A 15,719-nucleotide genomic window follows, 5' to 3' on the forward strand; every position below is an offset into this window, starting at 1 on the left:
TGGACTATTGTGCTGCTGGAGATTTCAAGGAATGTGACAGTTAATTTCCGACACCTTTAGCCAGCTTGAAGTTTGCATATGAGAGACGGGAATCTCTTTTGCGCATCTTTAATCTCGCGTTCAAAAGTCGGTGTAAATGTCTTTATCTGTTGAAGCTGCATCATGTCGTCTGGACTCCATCCAGAATCATCCAGCCTATCTAGGAGGAGGCTGGGGTGTGCCCATGCCCCGTTTCATGTATAAAAAGCCCCACCGTTTGTGCATTGAGCTTCAAAAACCAGTCAAGATGAGTCTCACTACTAAGGACAAGGATACAGTCAAGGCGTTCTGGGGGAGAATGGCCCCCAAAGCTGCGGACATAGGAGCTGATGCTCTCGCCAGGTGAATTTCAGCCCAATGCTTGGTTCTCCTTTTTGCTTCTTTTGGACTTATTCACTCTTTTTTCTTTTTGTTGTTGTTCCTCCTCCAGGATGCTGGTGGTGTACCCGCAAACTAAGACCTACTTCTCCCACTGGAAGGACCTGAGCCCCGGCTCTGCCCCGGTCAAGAAGCACGGAGCCACCGTGATGGCCGGAGTGGCTGATGCCGTGTCCAAGATCGACAACCTGACTGCGGGTCTGCTGGACCTCAGCGAGCTGCACGCCTTCACCCTGAGAGTGGACCCTGCCAACTTCAAGGTACTGAGAATCACTCTGGATTATTCATTCATTCATTCAAACATTCATTCATTTATTCATTTATTTACACCTTAAAGTTTAAAAGGAAGGAATCGCCGTCATTGTGCACTGCTCCCAGCCTGAGATGTTTGAAATGTCCTCCTCAGATCCTCGCTCACAACATCCTGGTGGTCACGGCCGTCCAGTTCGCCGGGGACTTCACCCCCGAGGTGCACGTGGCCCTGGACAAGTTCCTGGCCGCCCTGGCTCGCGCCCTGGCCGAGAAGTACCGATAAAGTGCACGCGGAGGCGGCGGGAGAGGGTGGACAGCGGGACGACCGCTCTCACTTTCGATTAAATATTATTTGCAATTCATCGATCGTTGTTGTTTGTGTGGTGCATTAAATCCCTCTCGTTTAAAGTGTAAACACAAAAAAAATAAATAAAAAGAATGAAAGAAAAAAAAAAGCAAGCAAGCAATGTTGGTAACCGAAGCGATATCAAACTGGTTTGTAAATATACAAATTTTGTTTTCATATTAGGATTAATTTTCACAAGTTGTCTATCATTTAAACCATAAATAAGGCGAGGTGAACTTATTTAGATTTCAATAAATATATGACACTCGGTCCAGCACACTTAAAAAGTTTCAATGGATTCCTCGTTTTTCTGGACCAGGCAAAAGAAATGTAGTGGGATGCCATAACTTACCATGTAGTACATTGAACAGTATTGCAAATACACAACCCTGTCTCACAGCAGTTCGTCAAATGGTCACGAAATCTAATCTATTAATTTGTTTTCTGAGACAAGAGAAACAAACAAAAGAAGAAGAAAAATCATCCAAATGAGGACGATTTGGATGGTTCTCTCTTTTTTGTTCTCAATCCCATCTGGACCTCTTCTTTGATCTTGGATGACTCAACATTTTCAACAATTTTTCTTTTATGTGAGGAGGTCAGATTCTGGGAGGAGGTGGATGGCTGTGGCGAGAAACAAGGCTTCTTTCTTTTGGGCTCAGGCGTATTCGTGTCATCGGGTGTCTTCCTCTTGCCCGGCTTGGCTGAGGTGTGCCTGGCACGAACATGTCAACATCTCTCAAGTTATCCCTGTAGGCCTCTTGGTCTATCTGGCTGCGAGGGTGGATGAGTCTGAGCTGCACTTACATACAGAAGGTCATCCAGGGAGGTTAACACTGTCTTCCTCTCGTCCTGAAACAGACATGCTTCCTCCCTGCAGTACTCTGTGAGGTTCTGAACAGACAGCAAACAGATCAAATAGTCAGAAATAAACAGAGTAAACTTTGTCCATGTCTCCGTGTCCAGCAGTGTGTCTCGTGGCTGTCCCTGAGTCTGCACGATGTATGCCAGGTGGAAATACAGCAGAACATCCCAGGAGAAGTCCACCTTGTTTCGTTCTCATATACTATGTACAATAATAAGTTGGAAAACCCCATGAGGGTGGTGCTTGAAAAAAAAAAAGGAAAACAAAGTTGTTCAAAATGACCATTTCGTAACCTGAGAATACACGATAAACACATTCACTCCAACATGTGGGTTCATATTTCCAGCTGTGATTTTGAATTGAATCCGTTAATTAAGGCCTGAGCGGAGGATGTTTGTAGAGGTCGCCTTCTGAAGGCCAACAATGCTGCCTCAGCTATTGTTTAAGAGTTCAGATGCTGCTGAGTGTTCACAGGTGAGATTAAGGAGAAGATGATAGAATTAGGGTCAAATCTCGCGCGACCATTAAACATTGACTTCAGCAAATTTCCATCAACCACAGTGAGACTTTAATATATTACACTTTTAACGCTAAGGTTACACACAATTACCACAATATTTAACTAGTCAACACGCCTTCAGTCTGTGTCTTTCAATGTGAACGATACAAAATATTATCAAAATGTTTTCAAAAGTCATTTGTGAAAAGTTGAAAACCAGTAAATAATCAACATCTTTTCCATTTCAAGGTTAAAACAACATTAAATCATTTGGACTGATTTAGTCGGTTTTCATAATCTTTTATCATGTGACTGTACGTGTAATAGGTTGAGATTTATTGTGTTACTACCTGTTGGTTAACTGTGCCGTAGGCATCATAAGAACGATGGAAGCCTCATTACATGCTGGAGCACAATCCAGCATTCAAACAAGAAGTGATAGAATGAAAAATTAATGGATGTTCACAAAATAAGTGGAAAAGTGGGTAAAGGAGATGAAAGAATACAAAGGGTCACTTATTAAAGGAGTGAGAATTTGGGCCATGCAGCGCTCTGCACTGTGAGTTTCATAAATACCATCCAGAGTGTGTAGTCCTGTCAGCTGCATGAGCTTCAGGACATAAACAAGTGTAGAGCTTTTAGCTCCAGTGTGATAACTTGATCTGCATACTCAGGGTGTTCAATCACATCTTGACGTTGACGTCTGTGTTGCAGGCAGAGTCAATGGGCAGCAGCACATTCTGACCTCCTTGGGGTCGTCCTTGGTGTTTGGGGTCATGACAGTTGGCGACCTTGCATACAATCCCTCTGGATTTGCATGTGACTTATAGATTCTTTACAAATGATCGTTCTATGTTGTTTGAATCAAAGTTGATACAAATTTCAACTAAGAGTATAATTGTTCTGTAGAGGTAAAAATGAGACACAAAGGCACAAAATCACATCTTAGAATTTTACATTATTCTCACATACCTTCAACAATCAAAGAATATAGAAACAATATATTTGATGTTTGCAGTTTTGTTGAAAAAAAGTGCAAACGTTTGGATAAAATTAAAGAAAGCTGGATCTGAAGACGTTTGCTGGAGCTCCTCAGTAGTACTGTCTCTGCAGGGAGGACACCACCACGTTGAGGAACTTCTGAAACGCTGCCTGGACGTCAGCTGTGAAGTCTTTACCCAACTGAGCAGCGATCACAATGGTCAGGCAGTCCCCCAGGAGCTGCAACACAACACAGCATGCATGAGGAGGGGTCTTCATGTCACTCAGTGTGGATAATAACACCACAGTCATTCCTCATAACGGTACCTTGAAGTTTCCGGGGTCCACATGCAGTTTCTCGGAGTGCAGCACACTCAGCTCTGCATATGTGGCCTTGATGTCGTCCATGTTCTTCACAGCCTGCTCCAGACCCTGCAGGACCACTTTTCCATGGGCAGCCACCTTCGGGTTGGATCTGATGGCAGCAGCATTGTAGAGGTTTCCAAAGCTACCGAAGTACCTCTGAGTCCAGGGGTAGACCACCAGACACCTGAGGACACACGTGGAAACATCCACAACTCTCACTTCTAGAGGTTCACCATCACAATAGTCAAAGAAATAAAGTGAGGAGCAAAGTGTCACCTGGTAAGAGCAGCAGGACCAACGACATCATAGTCGATCTGGGAGAAGATGTCCTGAATGGCTGCCCGCTCGAAGTCTGTCCATTTCACCATTTTGGCTCTTTGGATTTGTTCCACTTGACCAGTGTTGGTCAGCCGGAGGCACAGGAGGCTTTTATAGGAGCTGTGAGATCCTCCCATGTATGCAGCTGGGTGGAGCTGGAGGTGGGACAACTGTTCGCAAAATAAAAATATTTCTTGTGGAAAAAAAACACGTAATTCTTAAACTACTGTATATTAGTGATTAAAAACATATGAACATTTATATTGCTGTTTGTATAAATATTTTCTCTTCTTTTCATTATTTTTCAGTAACTATTCAGTAACAAGTAGTTTTACTCACCACTAGATGTTGTTTAGTTATATGTCACATTATAGCTCCTGCCACTCATGGAATAGGTCGTTCTTTAGGTTAAACTACTACAACAGAAAAAACTATTTGAAAAGGCAGGCTGATGAATTCAAGACACTTCTAACTAATTCCTGATTTGATTAATCTTATTATTAGATTTGTCTGTGATGTGATGATTTATTTATTTATTTATTTAAATTGTATTTATTTATTTATTTATTTGATTGTTTATTTATTTGTTTATTATTTGCTTCACAGAGATTTGATTCATCGACATTTGTGATCCGCTGCAGATTAAATCTTTTTCAATTCTAAAATACTTTTTGATCATTTCTTCTTAATTCAGAAATTTTCTCCTTTTAAGATTTTTTTATGGGGGGATAAATTGCATTTTAGGTATATCCTGAACTGGCAAAATGACTCATCGAAATGACTCTAAGATATCTCAAACTGGACTTACGTAGGAAGTACACCCCTTTGAATGGTATCAGTACAGCCTGGTCGGTTCTTATCGGTTGTATAGATATGGGGGAGACCCACCTCTACCTTCTGGTCATCTCAGGAGGGTGTTTATGACAAAAAGGTTTAACTTCACACAGCAGCCTGGAGCTGCAAGTCATTGTATTCGAAATTTTAAAGTGGCCGTCTGTAACAGTCAGAGAGAGAGAGTGAGATAGAGCGAGAGAGAGAGAGAGAGTTTAATATTTCAACAAATTTCAATGAATGATCAATTATCATAATGTCAAGTGAGGCTCATAATAGATGATTAAAACGAGAAGAATCCTCTCTTTTATACTTTCATCTTGATGGACTACAATATTTTGGTTGCTGGCATTTGATTTTTCAGTTTCAAGAATGTAAATTCAAGCATAAAATTGTAAGTTGTAACAGCTTACTACAAAACACAACTTGTTTCATCACAATCCATGGAATTATTTACTATTAGTGCTGATCCGAATCATAATAAAAGTTATAGATACTCATTACACTATATCTAAAAAATATTTTAGGTGAAATGTTGCCAGTCAATTTTGGTTATTTCTAGGCTTTTATGCTTACATTGTGATTTTTCTTCTTTTTTTTTTTACTTTTTGATCTGCATTTTTTCATCACACTTTAAATTTGATATGCTTAATTTTTGGTCTTATATGTGTGTTTCAACATTATACATGTAATACACATAAACTGAAGGACATCTGGTTCTTTCAATCAAAATATTAACATAAATACTTTTTTTCGAACAACGGTATATACAGTACCTGGTTCTAATTTAACACATTTTACAGTAATACACATCTTCAGTGTTTTTTCCACTTCGGCATGTTTCACTTAAGAGGGCTTTTGGCCCCAGACTCCACCACAAATAAACTAAATCAAATTTTTTTTTATCATCAATGGATTATCTTTATCCAGACCATCATTTTACATGAATTTACAATTTAAAAGACAGATTGAGTCTTTGTTCTTAGTTTGTGGTGATAAGCTGTAACACTATTCTTGAAAAGAGACTGTCCCGTCTGATAACGGGTTAATAATAATAATAATAATAATAATAATAATAATAACAACAACAACAACAATAATAATAATAATAATAATAATAATAATAATAATAATAATAATAATAATAATAATAATAATAATAATAATAATAATAATAATAATAATAATAATAATAATAATAATGTATATTTTCCAATCTGAGACTTTTTAATGACCAACAATTACACACTTCTGATTTTGGACGAATGAGAAACGAGTGTTTGTGGATTTGTATTAGGGTTCTCATTAAATTAATTCGATACTGTGTTTAATAAATTAAGTCCAGTTTAAAATGTCTCATGCTGAAGCTCCTACCAGTTTGTTGTTCTTAATCTCACGTAATGATCACATCTTTTGTATCTGATCCAAACGCACGTGACGCACAGCGCAGGGGTGTCCCCGGGTGTGCCCATCCACTGTCACGTGTATAAAAACCGCTCACAGCTTCTCAGTGCAACCAACAATCAACAGTCAAGATGAGTCTCAGTGCTAAAGACAAGGTAACAGTCAAAGCCTTCTGGGCCAAAGTGGAGCCCAAAGCAGGGGACATTGGTGCTGATGCTCTGTCCAGGTAAATATAACTTCATGATAGATGCTCTTTGTGCGACATTCTCTCATTTCTAACTCGCCTTTTCTACCTGTGTGCTTCTCCTCCAGGATGCTGGTGGTGTACCCGCAGACCAAGACCTACTTCTCCCACTGGAAGGACCTGAGCCCCGGCTCTGCCCCGGTCAAGAAGCACGGAGCCACCGTGATGTCCGGAGTTGCTGATGCTGTGTCCAAGATCGACAACCTGACTGCAGGTCTGGCGGATCTGAGTCAGCTGCATGCCTTCACTCTCAGAGTGGACCCTGCAAACTTCAAGGTATCTACAGAATATCTCATCGTATTCGTTAAAAAACAAGTGGCTTGAAGAAAAAAAAAAAAAAAAAAGCTTTTATGTAGTAATTCTGCCTTTATTGTCGAAGTTCCTTTGGTAAATTCACCTAAAACAGGCAGAATCCTAAAACATCTGATTATGTTTTGTGCACATATTCTACATTTTAATAGAACAGAAACCTTTAAAGTCAGCAACTTCCCAAAAAATTCAGATCACACATTTCTTTGCTGAAAACCACATATTTTAGTTTTTCAATCGATGAATATAAAGAGTTAAAAATGTTTTTGGTAAAGATGGGATTTTGGCTTCAAATGCTAAAAGGCAAAAAAATGTTCAGAAGCGTTTGTCATCTGCAACAAGTGTTATTAATGACATCTAATAATCAACATCTCATCTTTTCACAGATCCTGTCCCACAACATCATGGTGGTCCTGTCCATCCAGTTCCCCAGTGAGTTCACTCCTGAGGTGCATGTGTCCATGGACAAGTTCCTGGCTGCTGTGGCTCTGGCCCTGTCTGAGAAGTACAGATGAACTGCAACCAGCAGCACGGAGCTGCAGAGAAACTCTCTGTCAGTGTGAATCTCAATAAAAAAATATCAAACGCAAAAACTTTGTTCTGGTTGTTTGTGACCTTTTTTGAGGTACAACTATCCGATCTCATCAAACTTGAAACTTAAAATGTTGGAAATGTGTTCGTCTGAACATCCAGAGCTTAAATCTCTCTGTCAGATAAGCAGGTCCATCACATACAATCTGAATTTAATGGTTAATAACTACATTTTCCTATAATTTAATTAAAACAGTTAAACTTTTTCTGCTTTGTTTTATTCTTCATTCGCTATAAAATAATGAATTTTACAATAAACTCCTTTATTTGTCTCTTATAACCCTTATAACTCCCTTTTTTGTTGGTGAGTGTATAGGCACAAACAATCTATATTTAAGTGTAATTTATACTTTTAGGAGCATTTCTTTTTTTATATAAATTACACCACGTAATCTACTTTTTAACCAAATATTAGACCGAATATGCTCGTGACTACTTTTTTTTTTTAATTGTTTCTGAAACATGTCCGTGTCATTTCAAAGATTTGATTGCTGGTCAGAGAAATGGGCTTCAAATAAATTTGATCAAATTACTTCTATTGGATGTGCAATTTAAATCTGGTCATAAAATAAATAATAGTTTAAGCAGTTTCTAAAATGAATACTTTTACTTGTGAGGATAGCAACTAAACAAACTGTGAAACTGTAGTTTCACAAATTTCCTTTCCAATTTCCACTTCTGACAAAAGTATGTTTTGCTGGTCTATTTGACAGAATTCTTTCATCCTGCCTGAGAAAAAAACTAAACAACAAAACAAATGGGTTTAATATTACTTGATTAAACACAAACCCAATGCCTTTTGGTGCAAAGGGGCAGGAGGACATTTATAAAATACAATTTTGACGATCCTCCGTGCTACAAAACACTGCAAAAACCCTGCCCTCCAGTCTCCATCATTCATATTCACCCTCACTTATTTGCTGCTCTTGGTCCTTCTATAAGAATATATATCTTTAATAACTTTCCCTGTGGCGTCAATTATGTCAGTTCTCAGTGTATTGTTAGACCTACTATTATAGTGTGATTTCCAGTGAATGAATTAAAAAACTAAAAAAGTTATTCATTTTAAAGACTAAGTGAAGTTTCTAGGGTTTAATGGAATTTGGAAGTTTACAACCCTAAAAGCCAGAATAGACCCTGTGGTGAGCCAATTTTTGCCTGCAGGCCATCCACTTTTAGAGCATAACTTATGTTTACTCGGCAGTTTGATTTTGGAGACATTTTGTTCACCAAAGTAAAGTTTGTGCTCTCATTTTTATGCTGTGTTACTGAATTGATTGTTTAAAATGATTTAAATGATGTTCTTTATTGAAGTTTTACAGTTCACATGTCATGATGCATTGGTAATTAAACAAAAAAACAAGCGCCATGTTTGCAATGGTTTCAGTTTGATCAATTTATTGTGTTATTTTCAGTTGAGCTTAAAGAAAACAGATCATCTGAAGACGTTTGCTGGAGCTCCTCAGTAGTACTGTCTCTGCAGGGAGGACACCACCACATTGAGGAACTTCTGAAACGCTGCCTGGACGTCAGCTGTGAAGTCTTTACGCAACTGAGCAGCGATCACAATGGTCAGGCAGTCCCCCAGGAGCTGCAACACAACACAGCATGCATGAGGAGGGGTCTTCATGTCACTCAGTGTGGATAATAACACCACAGTCATTCCTCATAACGGTACCTTGAAGTTTCCGGGGTCCACATGCAGTTTCTCGGAGTGCAGCACACTCAGCTCTGCATATGTGGCCTTGATGTCGTCCATGTTCTTCACAGCCTGCTCCAGACCCTGCAGGACCACTTTTCCATGGGCAGCCACCTTCGGGTTGGATCTGATGGCAGCAGCATTGTAGAGGTTTCCAAAGCTACCGAAGTACCTCTGAGTCCAGGGGTAGACCACCAGACACCTGAGGACACACGTGGAAACATCCACAACTCTCACTTCTAGAGATTCACCATCACAATCGTCAAAGAAATAAAGTGAGGAACAAAGTGTCACCTGGTAAGAGCAGCAGGACCAACGACATCATAGTCGATCTGGGAGAAGATGTCCTGGATGGCTGCTCGCTCGAAGTCTGTCCATTTCACCATTTTGGCTCTTTGGATTTGTTCCACTTGACCAGTGTTGGTCAGCCGGAGGCACAGGAGGCTTTTATAGGAGCTGTGAGATCCTCCCATGTATGCAGCTGGGTGGAGCTGGAGGTGGGACAACTAGTAGTTTAACCTGAGAAATTATCATGAAAAGACAGATGTGCATATCATGACAGATGGTGGAGAAAAATGGGAAAAACATTTTTCTTGAACACGCAGTGAAATGTTTGGGTGGATTTTATTACTATACTGTTCTTGTACTGTTTTATTAGGGTCCAAGCACTGAAAATGCAGGAGGACCCCGTTGAGACAGTATAGGGTTTATTATTATGAATGTTGTGACTAATTTCAAAACCAAAATATAGAAGCACATGGAATGATTTAATTGTAGTTTCCATTATCATCACATCAGCCTATTGGAGGGGGTTGGTTATTTATTTATTTATTTATTTATTTATTTATTTATCTATCTTTTAGTTTTTGCGTCACAATTTAACACATTTAATGATTTATTGGCAGTCCACGGTAGCAGAGAGAGATACATGTGTATCTCTACTCATATTTGTGGAACTTTAAGAGCAGACACAACACGTTTACAGCAAATCATAGTCAAACGAATAGAAATGTAAAGGTTGGTTAGCTGGCGAGTTGAATAAAATGTATTTTACCCCAATAATTCAAGAGGAAACGAAATATATCTTGCATGATAACAAAAATAATTAAATAAACACATCGAGGAGACACACAACGAAATTGAAAATAGTAAATAGACTTCACTTATATAGCGCCTGGCAGCTGCGTGAGCAGCCCCAAGGCGTTTTACATCGTTCATCACATTCACCCATTCACACACACACCAATGGAGGCTGCGGCCATGTAAGTCTCTGTCACTCCAATGGGAGCAGTTTGGGGTTCAGTGTCTTGCTCAAGGACCAACCGAGCCACGCTGGAATAAATAAACGGAATAAATACAATAAAGCAAAACAAAATCTATTAAATCAAAAGAAAAGTTGTATTTCTGGAGATATACAAATGTCACTTTGTATTGACCATTTTATTTATAAGATAAAGTGAAATGTGGACTGTTGCAACAGTTTGTTGACTTTCAAAGGGCCTTGTAATGTTATTGACGTTTTCACCGGTCAGGATGAGGTTGTTATCTTGAACTCAAAATCATGACTTGGTGAAATGTCACTGAGATATGACAAGTGGAGTTACGCAGGTCCTCTGGTTTGAATGGTATCAGCGCAGCGTGGTCGCGTCTTATCAGGCACAGTGATGTGAGGACTGGAGGAGGACCCACCTCCACCTCCTGGTCAGCTCAGGGCGTTTCTGGCAACAACGTTAAACCATTGCAGTGCACATCTGTAGATTTAATGAGACAATCCAAGAGTAGTCAAAGTATTTTCAATGATCATCCAACTAAATAAATTGGCTCGGTCATGAACCGACTCTTCTCTGATGTTTGGGGCTCTTGGTGAAATATTGTTCAATAAGGTGTTGGATCTACGATTAATCACATATCCATGTTATTACAGAGACACGTCACGTTTGACAAGTTGAAACAGTGTTTTTGCACGAAACTGTTTTGTGAATTAATATTAATTATTTTAGTTACGAAATATTTAATTGAATATTAACCACAATATTGAACCATAAATCCACCAGAATATTGCTTTCACCATATCTGTTCTTTCAATAATATACAGGCAGAGGATCTTGGGTAACAAATCCATGTTATGGATATTTATTTAAATATAAAATACACTGATGAAAACATATGAAAGCTGCAATGTGACTGTAGCTGCACTATTTAATTAAAACGCACACTTACAATAAAAAAAAAGATCATGCAAGTGTTTTGACAACAATTTCACACCCCAACAACCAGACCAGCTCATGGTATCCGTGTTAGTACATTTGATTTGACCCTTGTTGCAGGAGGAATAATCTGCTATCATAAAACAGTGAGAGTGTCTGATGCACTTGGTGCTCAAAATTGGAGGAACCCTCCCAATGATTTCACTGGAACAAACTCTCATGTCACAACTCATTCACGCAAACAATAAATAGAGCAACTCTTAAATGATTATAAAGATTTATATAACGCACCATGCGTTATTAACACGTTTTAATAAAGTAGAATTAAATGCCACTTCCACTGAAATCGATGTGTTTCACCTTTTATCTTCACTTTAAACATTACACAAAACTCTGTAAAGTCCTTAGGTACTAAATATGTATATATAATGAAATAAACTTGAATGTGGGGATACATTTAAGAGGTTCCTATATAAATCAATTTGTTGAAAAGAGCGAGACTGACAGAACCGACATTTTCTTTTAATATCTAAAATAATGTTAAACACGTTTCTCTCGAACCGAGTCTTTTACTGTCCTGGAATTTCTGTCTTTGAACACGAAATGTAACAGAAGACATAAATAGGACCGACAAACGTATGGATGTTTGGCTTGGGTTCTCTTGAAAATTTATTTGAAACACACGTGAAAACTACTAATATTATAATTTCCCTGATGAAGGCTTTTGTTGTTGATCATTAGAAAGTTATTTGACGCAGCGTTTGACAAAAGTTCGTCACTACAGAAAAAAAAAAATATATATATATAAGGTAAAATCAACGTGTTGTTCAACTTGGCCTGCAGTACCAAATGAGACAATCTATTTTATGAAAGTGGATTAACATTTTTTTCCGCCGTGGTTCAATACATTTCTACTCATTTTTGGAGAATTGACTCTGAAGACTTACAATTATGTTCAATGGAGATTTTACACTTTTGAGAGATGAACTATAGACTGCCTTTGCTTAAAGGTGACTATTAAAGAAATTACCCCAAGTTTTTTTTTTTGATCAATCTAATTGAAGGATTCACGCCAGGTTTCTATTTTATTCTGTTAAAACAAACAAACGGTGAAAACGTGTTTAAAATCGAACCGGAATACATTTTATTTCTTTTTCAAATCCAAGAGTGTTAATACTCATAAATATGGTGCAAGGTGAAAAATCATGGATTCAGTTATTGGCCAGAAAGTTAACAAGGATAAATGCATTAAAGTATATATTTTTTTCAGTTTGATATATACTAAAATAGGGATTTTAATTTGCACGTGTTCCTATCTCATGCCGGATACAGCAAGTGGTTTGGGGTGCAACCTATCTCTGGAGGGTGTGCCCATTCACTGTCACATGTATAAAAAGCCCTCACAGCTTCTCAGTGCAACCAACAATCAACCAAGAGATCAAGATGAGTCTCAGTGCTAAAGACAAGGACACAGTCAAAGCCTTCTGGACCAAAGTGGAGCCCAAAGCGGGGGACATTGGTGCTGATGCTCTGTCCAGGTAAATTCAGCTTCATGGCTGATAGATGCTCTTTGTGCGACATTCTCTCATTTCTAACTCCCCTTTTCCACCTGTGTGCTTCTCCTCCAGGATGCTGGTGGTGTACCCGCAGACCAAGACCTACTTCTCCCACTGGAAGGACCTGAGCCCCGGCTCTGCCCCGGTCAAGAAGCACGGAGCCACCGTGATGTCCGGAGTTGCTGATGCTGTGTCCAAGATCGACAACCTGACTGCAGGTCTGGCGGATCTGAGTCAGCTGCATGCCTTCACTCTCAGAGTGGACCCTGCAAACTTCAAGGTATATCTCATTTCAATTCAACAACTAACTTTAGGAGCTAGATAATTGCATGATTTATTTATTTTTTTTTTTTAGTAATCTAAAAATGTTAAATAATGTTTTCTTTTCACAGATCCTGTCTCACAACATCATGGTGGTCCTGTCCATCCAGTTCCCCAGTGAGTTCACTCCTGAGGTGCATGTGTCCATGGACAAGTTCCTGGCTGCTGTGGCTCTGGCCCTGTCTGAGAAGTACAGATGAACTGCAACCAGCAGCATGGAGCTGCAGGGAAACTCTCTGTCAGTGTGAATCTCAATAAAAAATATCAAATGCAAAAACTTTGTTCTGGTTGTTTATAGGATCCTTTAAATTCAGTTTGGCTCAACATCACACACAAAAAAATACATATTTTATTTACACTAATATCAATGAAGGAACATTAAATAATTACAATTGTTTTTTACATATTTCTCACAAAATGGAGTGACAACTTAAAGAATTCCAAAAAAATCAAACAAACTATGAAGTACAAGAAGAGCTTATAATCTGTATCTGAATTACTTCTATTTACAAGAACAAATTAATAAAGTTTTACTATTCAATTCTATTCTATTCTATTCTATTCTATTCATAACTCAATTATAACTGTTGTAATACATTTTTGTCACTTTTATATGAGTACAGTTATAACTATTTACCAGAAGTTCTACAAAAGATGTCAACATATGAACTGAAGAAACTATTTATCAGTTATATTATTTGAAATGTTAAGGCTGTTTTAAAGTGTGATGACTAAACTTGTACACAGTCTGTCATGTTTTATGCAAACGGATGGCATAGAAACACAGAATTACAACTGTAGAAATAATCGTTTGTATATGGTTGGCATGCAAAAAACAAGATTGTCTTAGATGTTATTTAGGTTTGTGAAGCTGGATCAACTTCATGGGTTTTTGTCTCCCATAAAGAGGGTCTATAACTGAGAAAATAAGCATCTAGAGGAAAATAAAGATCACTTCTGGAAGGAAATTCCCCTCTAGGGTTTAATACAGTGCAATTAAACAAAGAAAATTAAATAAATAAAACTATCTTTATCATTTCCTTCTAAACAGACTTGACTGCTGAAAATAGCTTAGAAATATAAAATAGGTGAGCCATATAAGTTTATTGAAAAAAACAAATGACTTCAGCATCTAAACCAAAACATCACAAACCACTAAAAACTTATTTTTTTTATGTTTGATCAATAAGGTTTTGAGAAGGTCTACACTTCTGAGTGTAATCCCACTGTCACATACATTTCATGAGAAGATAAAAAATATTTTACTCCAACTTTGTGGAAGAGAGGATATATTGTAAATATTGATTTCGTTATTATATTCCAATATGTATTTTTACCCAAGAGATTGTTCATAGAAACACCCAAAGCAGCGGCTTTCTAAGAGAGAAAGAATACATACATACACATTTCTATTGAATTAAGAAAAGTAGCATTCGGATTAAAAACGAAAAAGTGGATTATCAAAATTACTTTTATCATTGTTAAATTTGAAATAAAAACTACAATGTGACGCCGTTCCTCTTTAGTTTTGAACTTTGAAAAAAACTTTCTGATTTCACATAAAGGTTCTCATGACCATATTTTTGATTGATGGACTCGACACTCAGAAAACCTCATTTACACGATGACTGAACTGGTCTTGTAACTCTTAAACTGAAAAAAGATAGACTTTTAAAAGAATGCGAATGGCTTAGCTTGAGGACAGAATGAGAAACAAAGAAGAGAGTGATATACTGCCTGTTGATTAAAACAATTTATTTATTTATTTATAGCCATTTGTTATGATATGGTGAAAGACCATAAACAGATCATCTGAAGACGTTTGCTGGAGCTCCTCAGTAGTACTGTCTCTGCAGGGAGGACACCACCACGTTGAGGAACTTCTGAAATGCTGCCTGGACGTCAGCTGTGAAGTCTTTACCCAACTGAGCAGCGATCACAATGGTCAGGCAGTCCCCCAGGAGCTGCAACACAACACAGCATGCATGAGGAGGGGTCTTCATGTCACTCAGTGTGGATAATAACACCACAGTCATTCCTCATAACGGTACCTTGAAGTTTCCGGGGTCCACATGCAGTTTCTCGGAGTGCAGCACACTCAGCTCTGCATATGTGGCCTTGATGTCGTCCATGTTCTTCACAGCCTGCTCCAGACCCTGCAGGACCACTTTTCCATGGGCAGCCACCTTCGGGTTGGATCTGATGGCAGCAGCATTGTAGAGGTTTCCAAAGCTACCGAAGTACCTCTGAGTCCAGGGGTAGACCACCAGACACCTGAGGACACACGTGGAAACATCCACAACTCTCACTTCTAGAGGTTCACCATCACAATAGTCAAAGAAATAAAGTGAGGAGCAAAGTGTCACCTGGTAAGAGCAGCAGGACCAACGACATCATAGTCGATCTGGGAGAAGATGTCCTGGATGGCTGCTCGCTCGAAGTCTGTCCATTTCACCATTTTGGCTCTTTGGATTTGTTCCACTTGACCAGTGTTGGTCAGCCGGAGGCACAGG

The 15,719-nt window shown here is 38.6% G+C and overlaps 5 protein-coding genes across 5 annotated transcripts; 2 read left to right on the forward strand and 3 right to left on the reverse strand.

The window, feature by feature from the left end:
• Positions 1-220: 220 nt before the first annotated feature.
• Positions 221-7,347, forward strand: LOC308124327 (uncharacterized protein; the record flags this gene model as incomplete). The annotated part of the gene is made up of 6 exons (XM_080487246.1): positions 221-381; positions 470-677; positions 824-950; positions 6,379-6,505; positions 6,592-6,799; positions 7,219-7,347. The coding sequence occupies exons 1-6, from the start codon at positions 224-226 to the stop codon at positions 7,345-7,347; spliced, it is 957 nt and encodes a 318-aa protein (XP_080343372.1). The 5' UTR covers positions 221-223.
• Positions 2,429-4,121, reverse strand: LOC308124565 (hemoglobin subunit beta-like). Its single transcript, XM_080487637.1, has 3 exons — positions 4,003-4,121; positions 3,688-3,910; positions 2,429-3,600 (listed from the first exon to the last, which is right to left on the reverse strand). Exons 1-3 carry the CDS (start codon positions 4,092-4,094, stop codon positions 3,472-3,474), a joined length of 444 nt encoding a protein of 147 aa, XP_080343763.1. The 5' UTR covers positions 4,095-4,121; the 3' UTR covers positions 2,429-3,471.
• A 1,450-nt stretch (positions 7,348-8,797) lies between the features above and the next one.
• Positions 8,798-9,599, reverse strand: LOC308124564 (hemoglobin subunit beta-like). Its single transcript, XM_080487636.1, has 3 exons — positions 9,417-9,599; positions 9,102-9,324; positions 8,798-9,014 (listed from the first exon to the last, which is right to left on the reverse strand). The coding sequence occupies exons 1-3, from the start codon at positions 9,593-9,595 to the stop codon at positions 8,886-8,888; spliced, it is 531 nt and encodes a 176-aa protein (XP_080343762.1). The 5' UTR covers positions 9,596-9,599; the 3' UTR covers positions 8,798-8,885.
• A 3,173-nt stretch (positions 9,600-12,772) lies between these two features.
• On the forward strand, positions 12,773-13,406 carry LOC308124567 (hemoglobin embryonic subunit alpha-like; the record flags this gene model as incomplete). Its single annotated transcript, XM_080487639.1, has 3 exons — positions 12,773-12,867; positions 12,958-13,165; positions 13,278-13,406. 3 exons carry the CDS (start codon positions 12,773-12,775, stop codon positions 13,404-13,406), a joined length of 432 nt encoding a protein of 143 aa, XP_080343765.1.
• Positions 13,407-15,041: 1,635 nt separating this feature from the next.
• LOC308125039 (hemoglobin subunit beta-like) lies at positions 15,042-15,682 on the reverse strand (the record flags this gene model as incomplete). The annotated part of the gene is made up of 3 exons (XM_080488502.1): positions 15,573-15,682; positions 15,258-15,480; positions 15,042-15,170 (listed from the first exon to the last, which is right to left on the reverse strand). The coding sequence occupies exons 1-3, from the start codon at positions 15,662-15,664 to the stop codon at positions 15,042-15,044; spliced, it is 444 nt and encodes a 147-aa protein (XP_080344628.1). The 5' UTR covers positions 15,665-15,682.
• Positions 15,683-15,719: the final 37 nt, after the last annotated feature.

The sequence above is a fragment of the Lipophrys pholis genome (assembly GCF_963383615.2).
Source record: "Lipophrys pholis genome assembly, chromosome: 19".
Taxonomy (NCBI): domain Eukaryota; kingdom Metazoa; phylum Chordata; class Actinopteri; order Blenniiformes; family Blenniidae; genus Lipophrys; species Lipophrys pholis.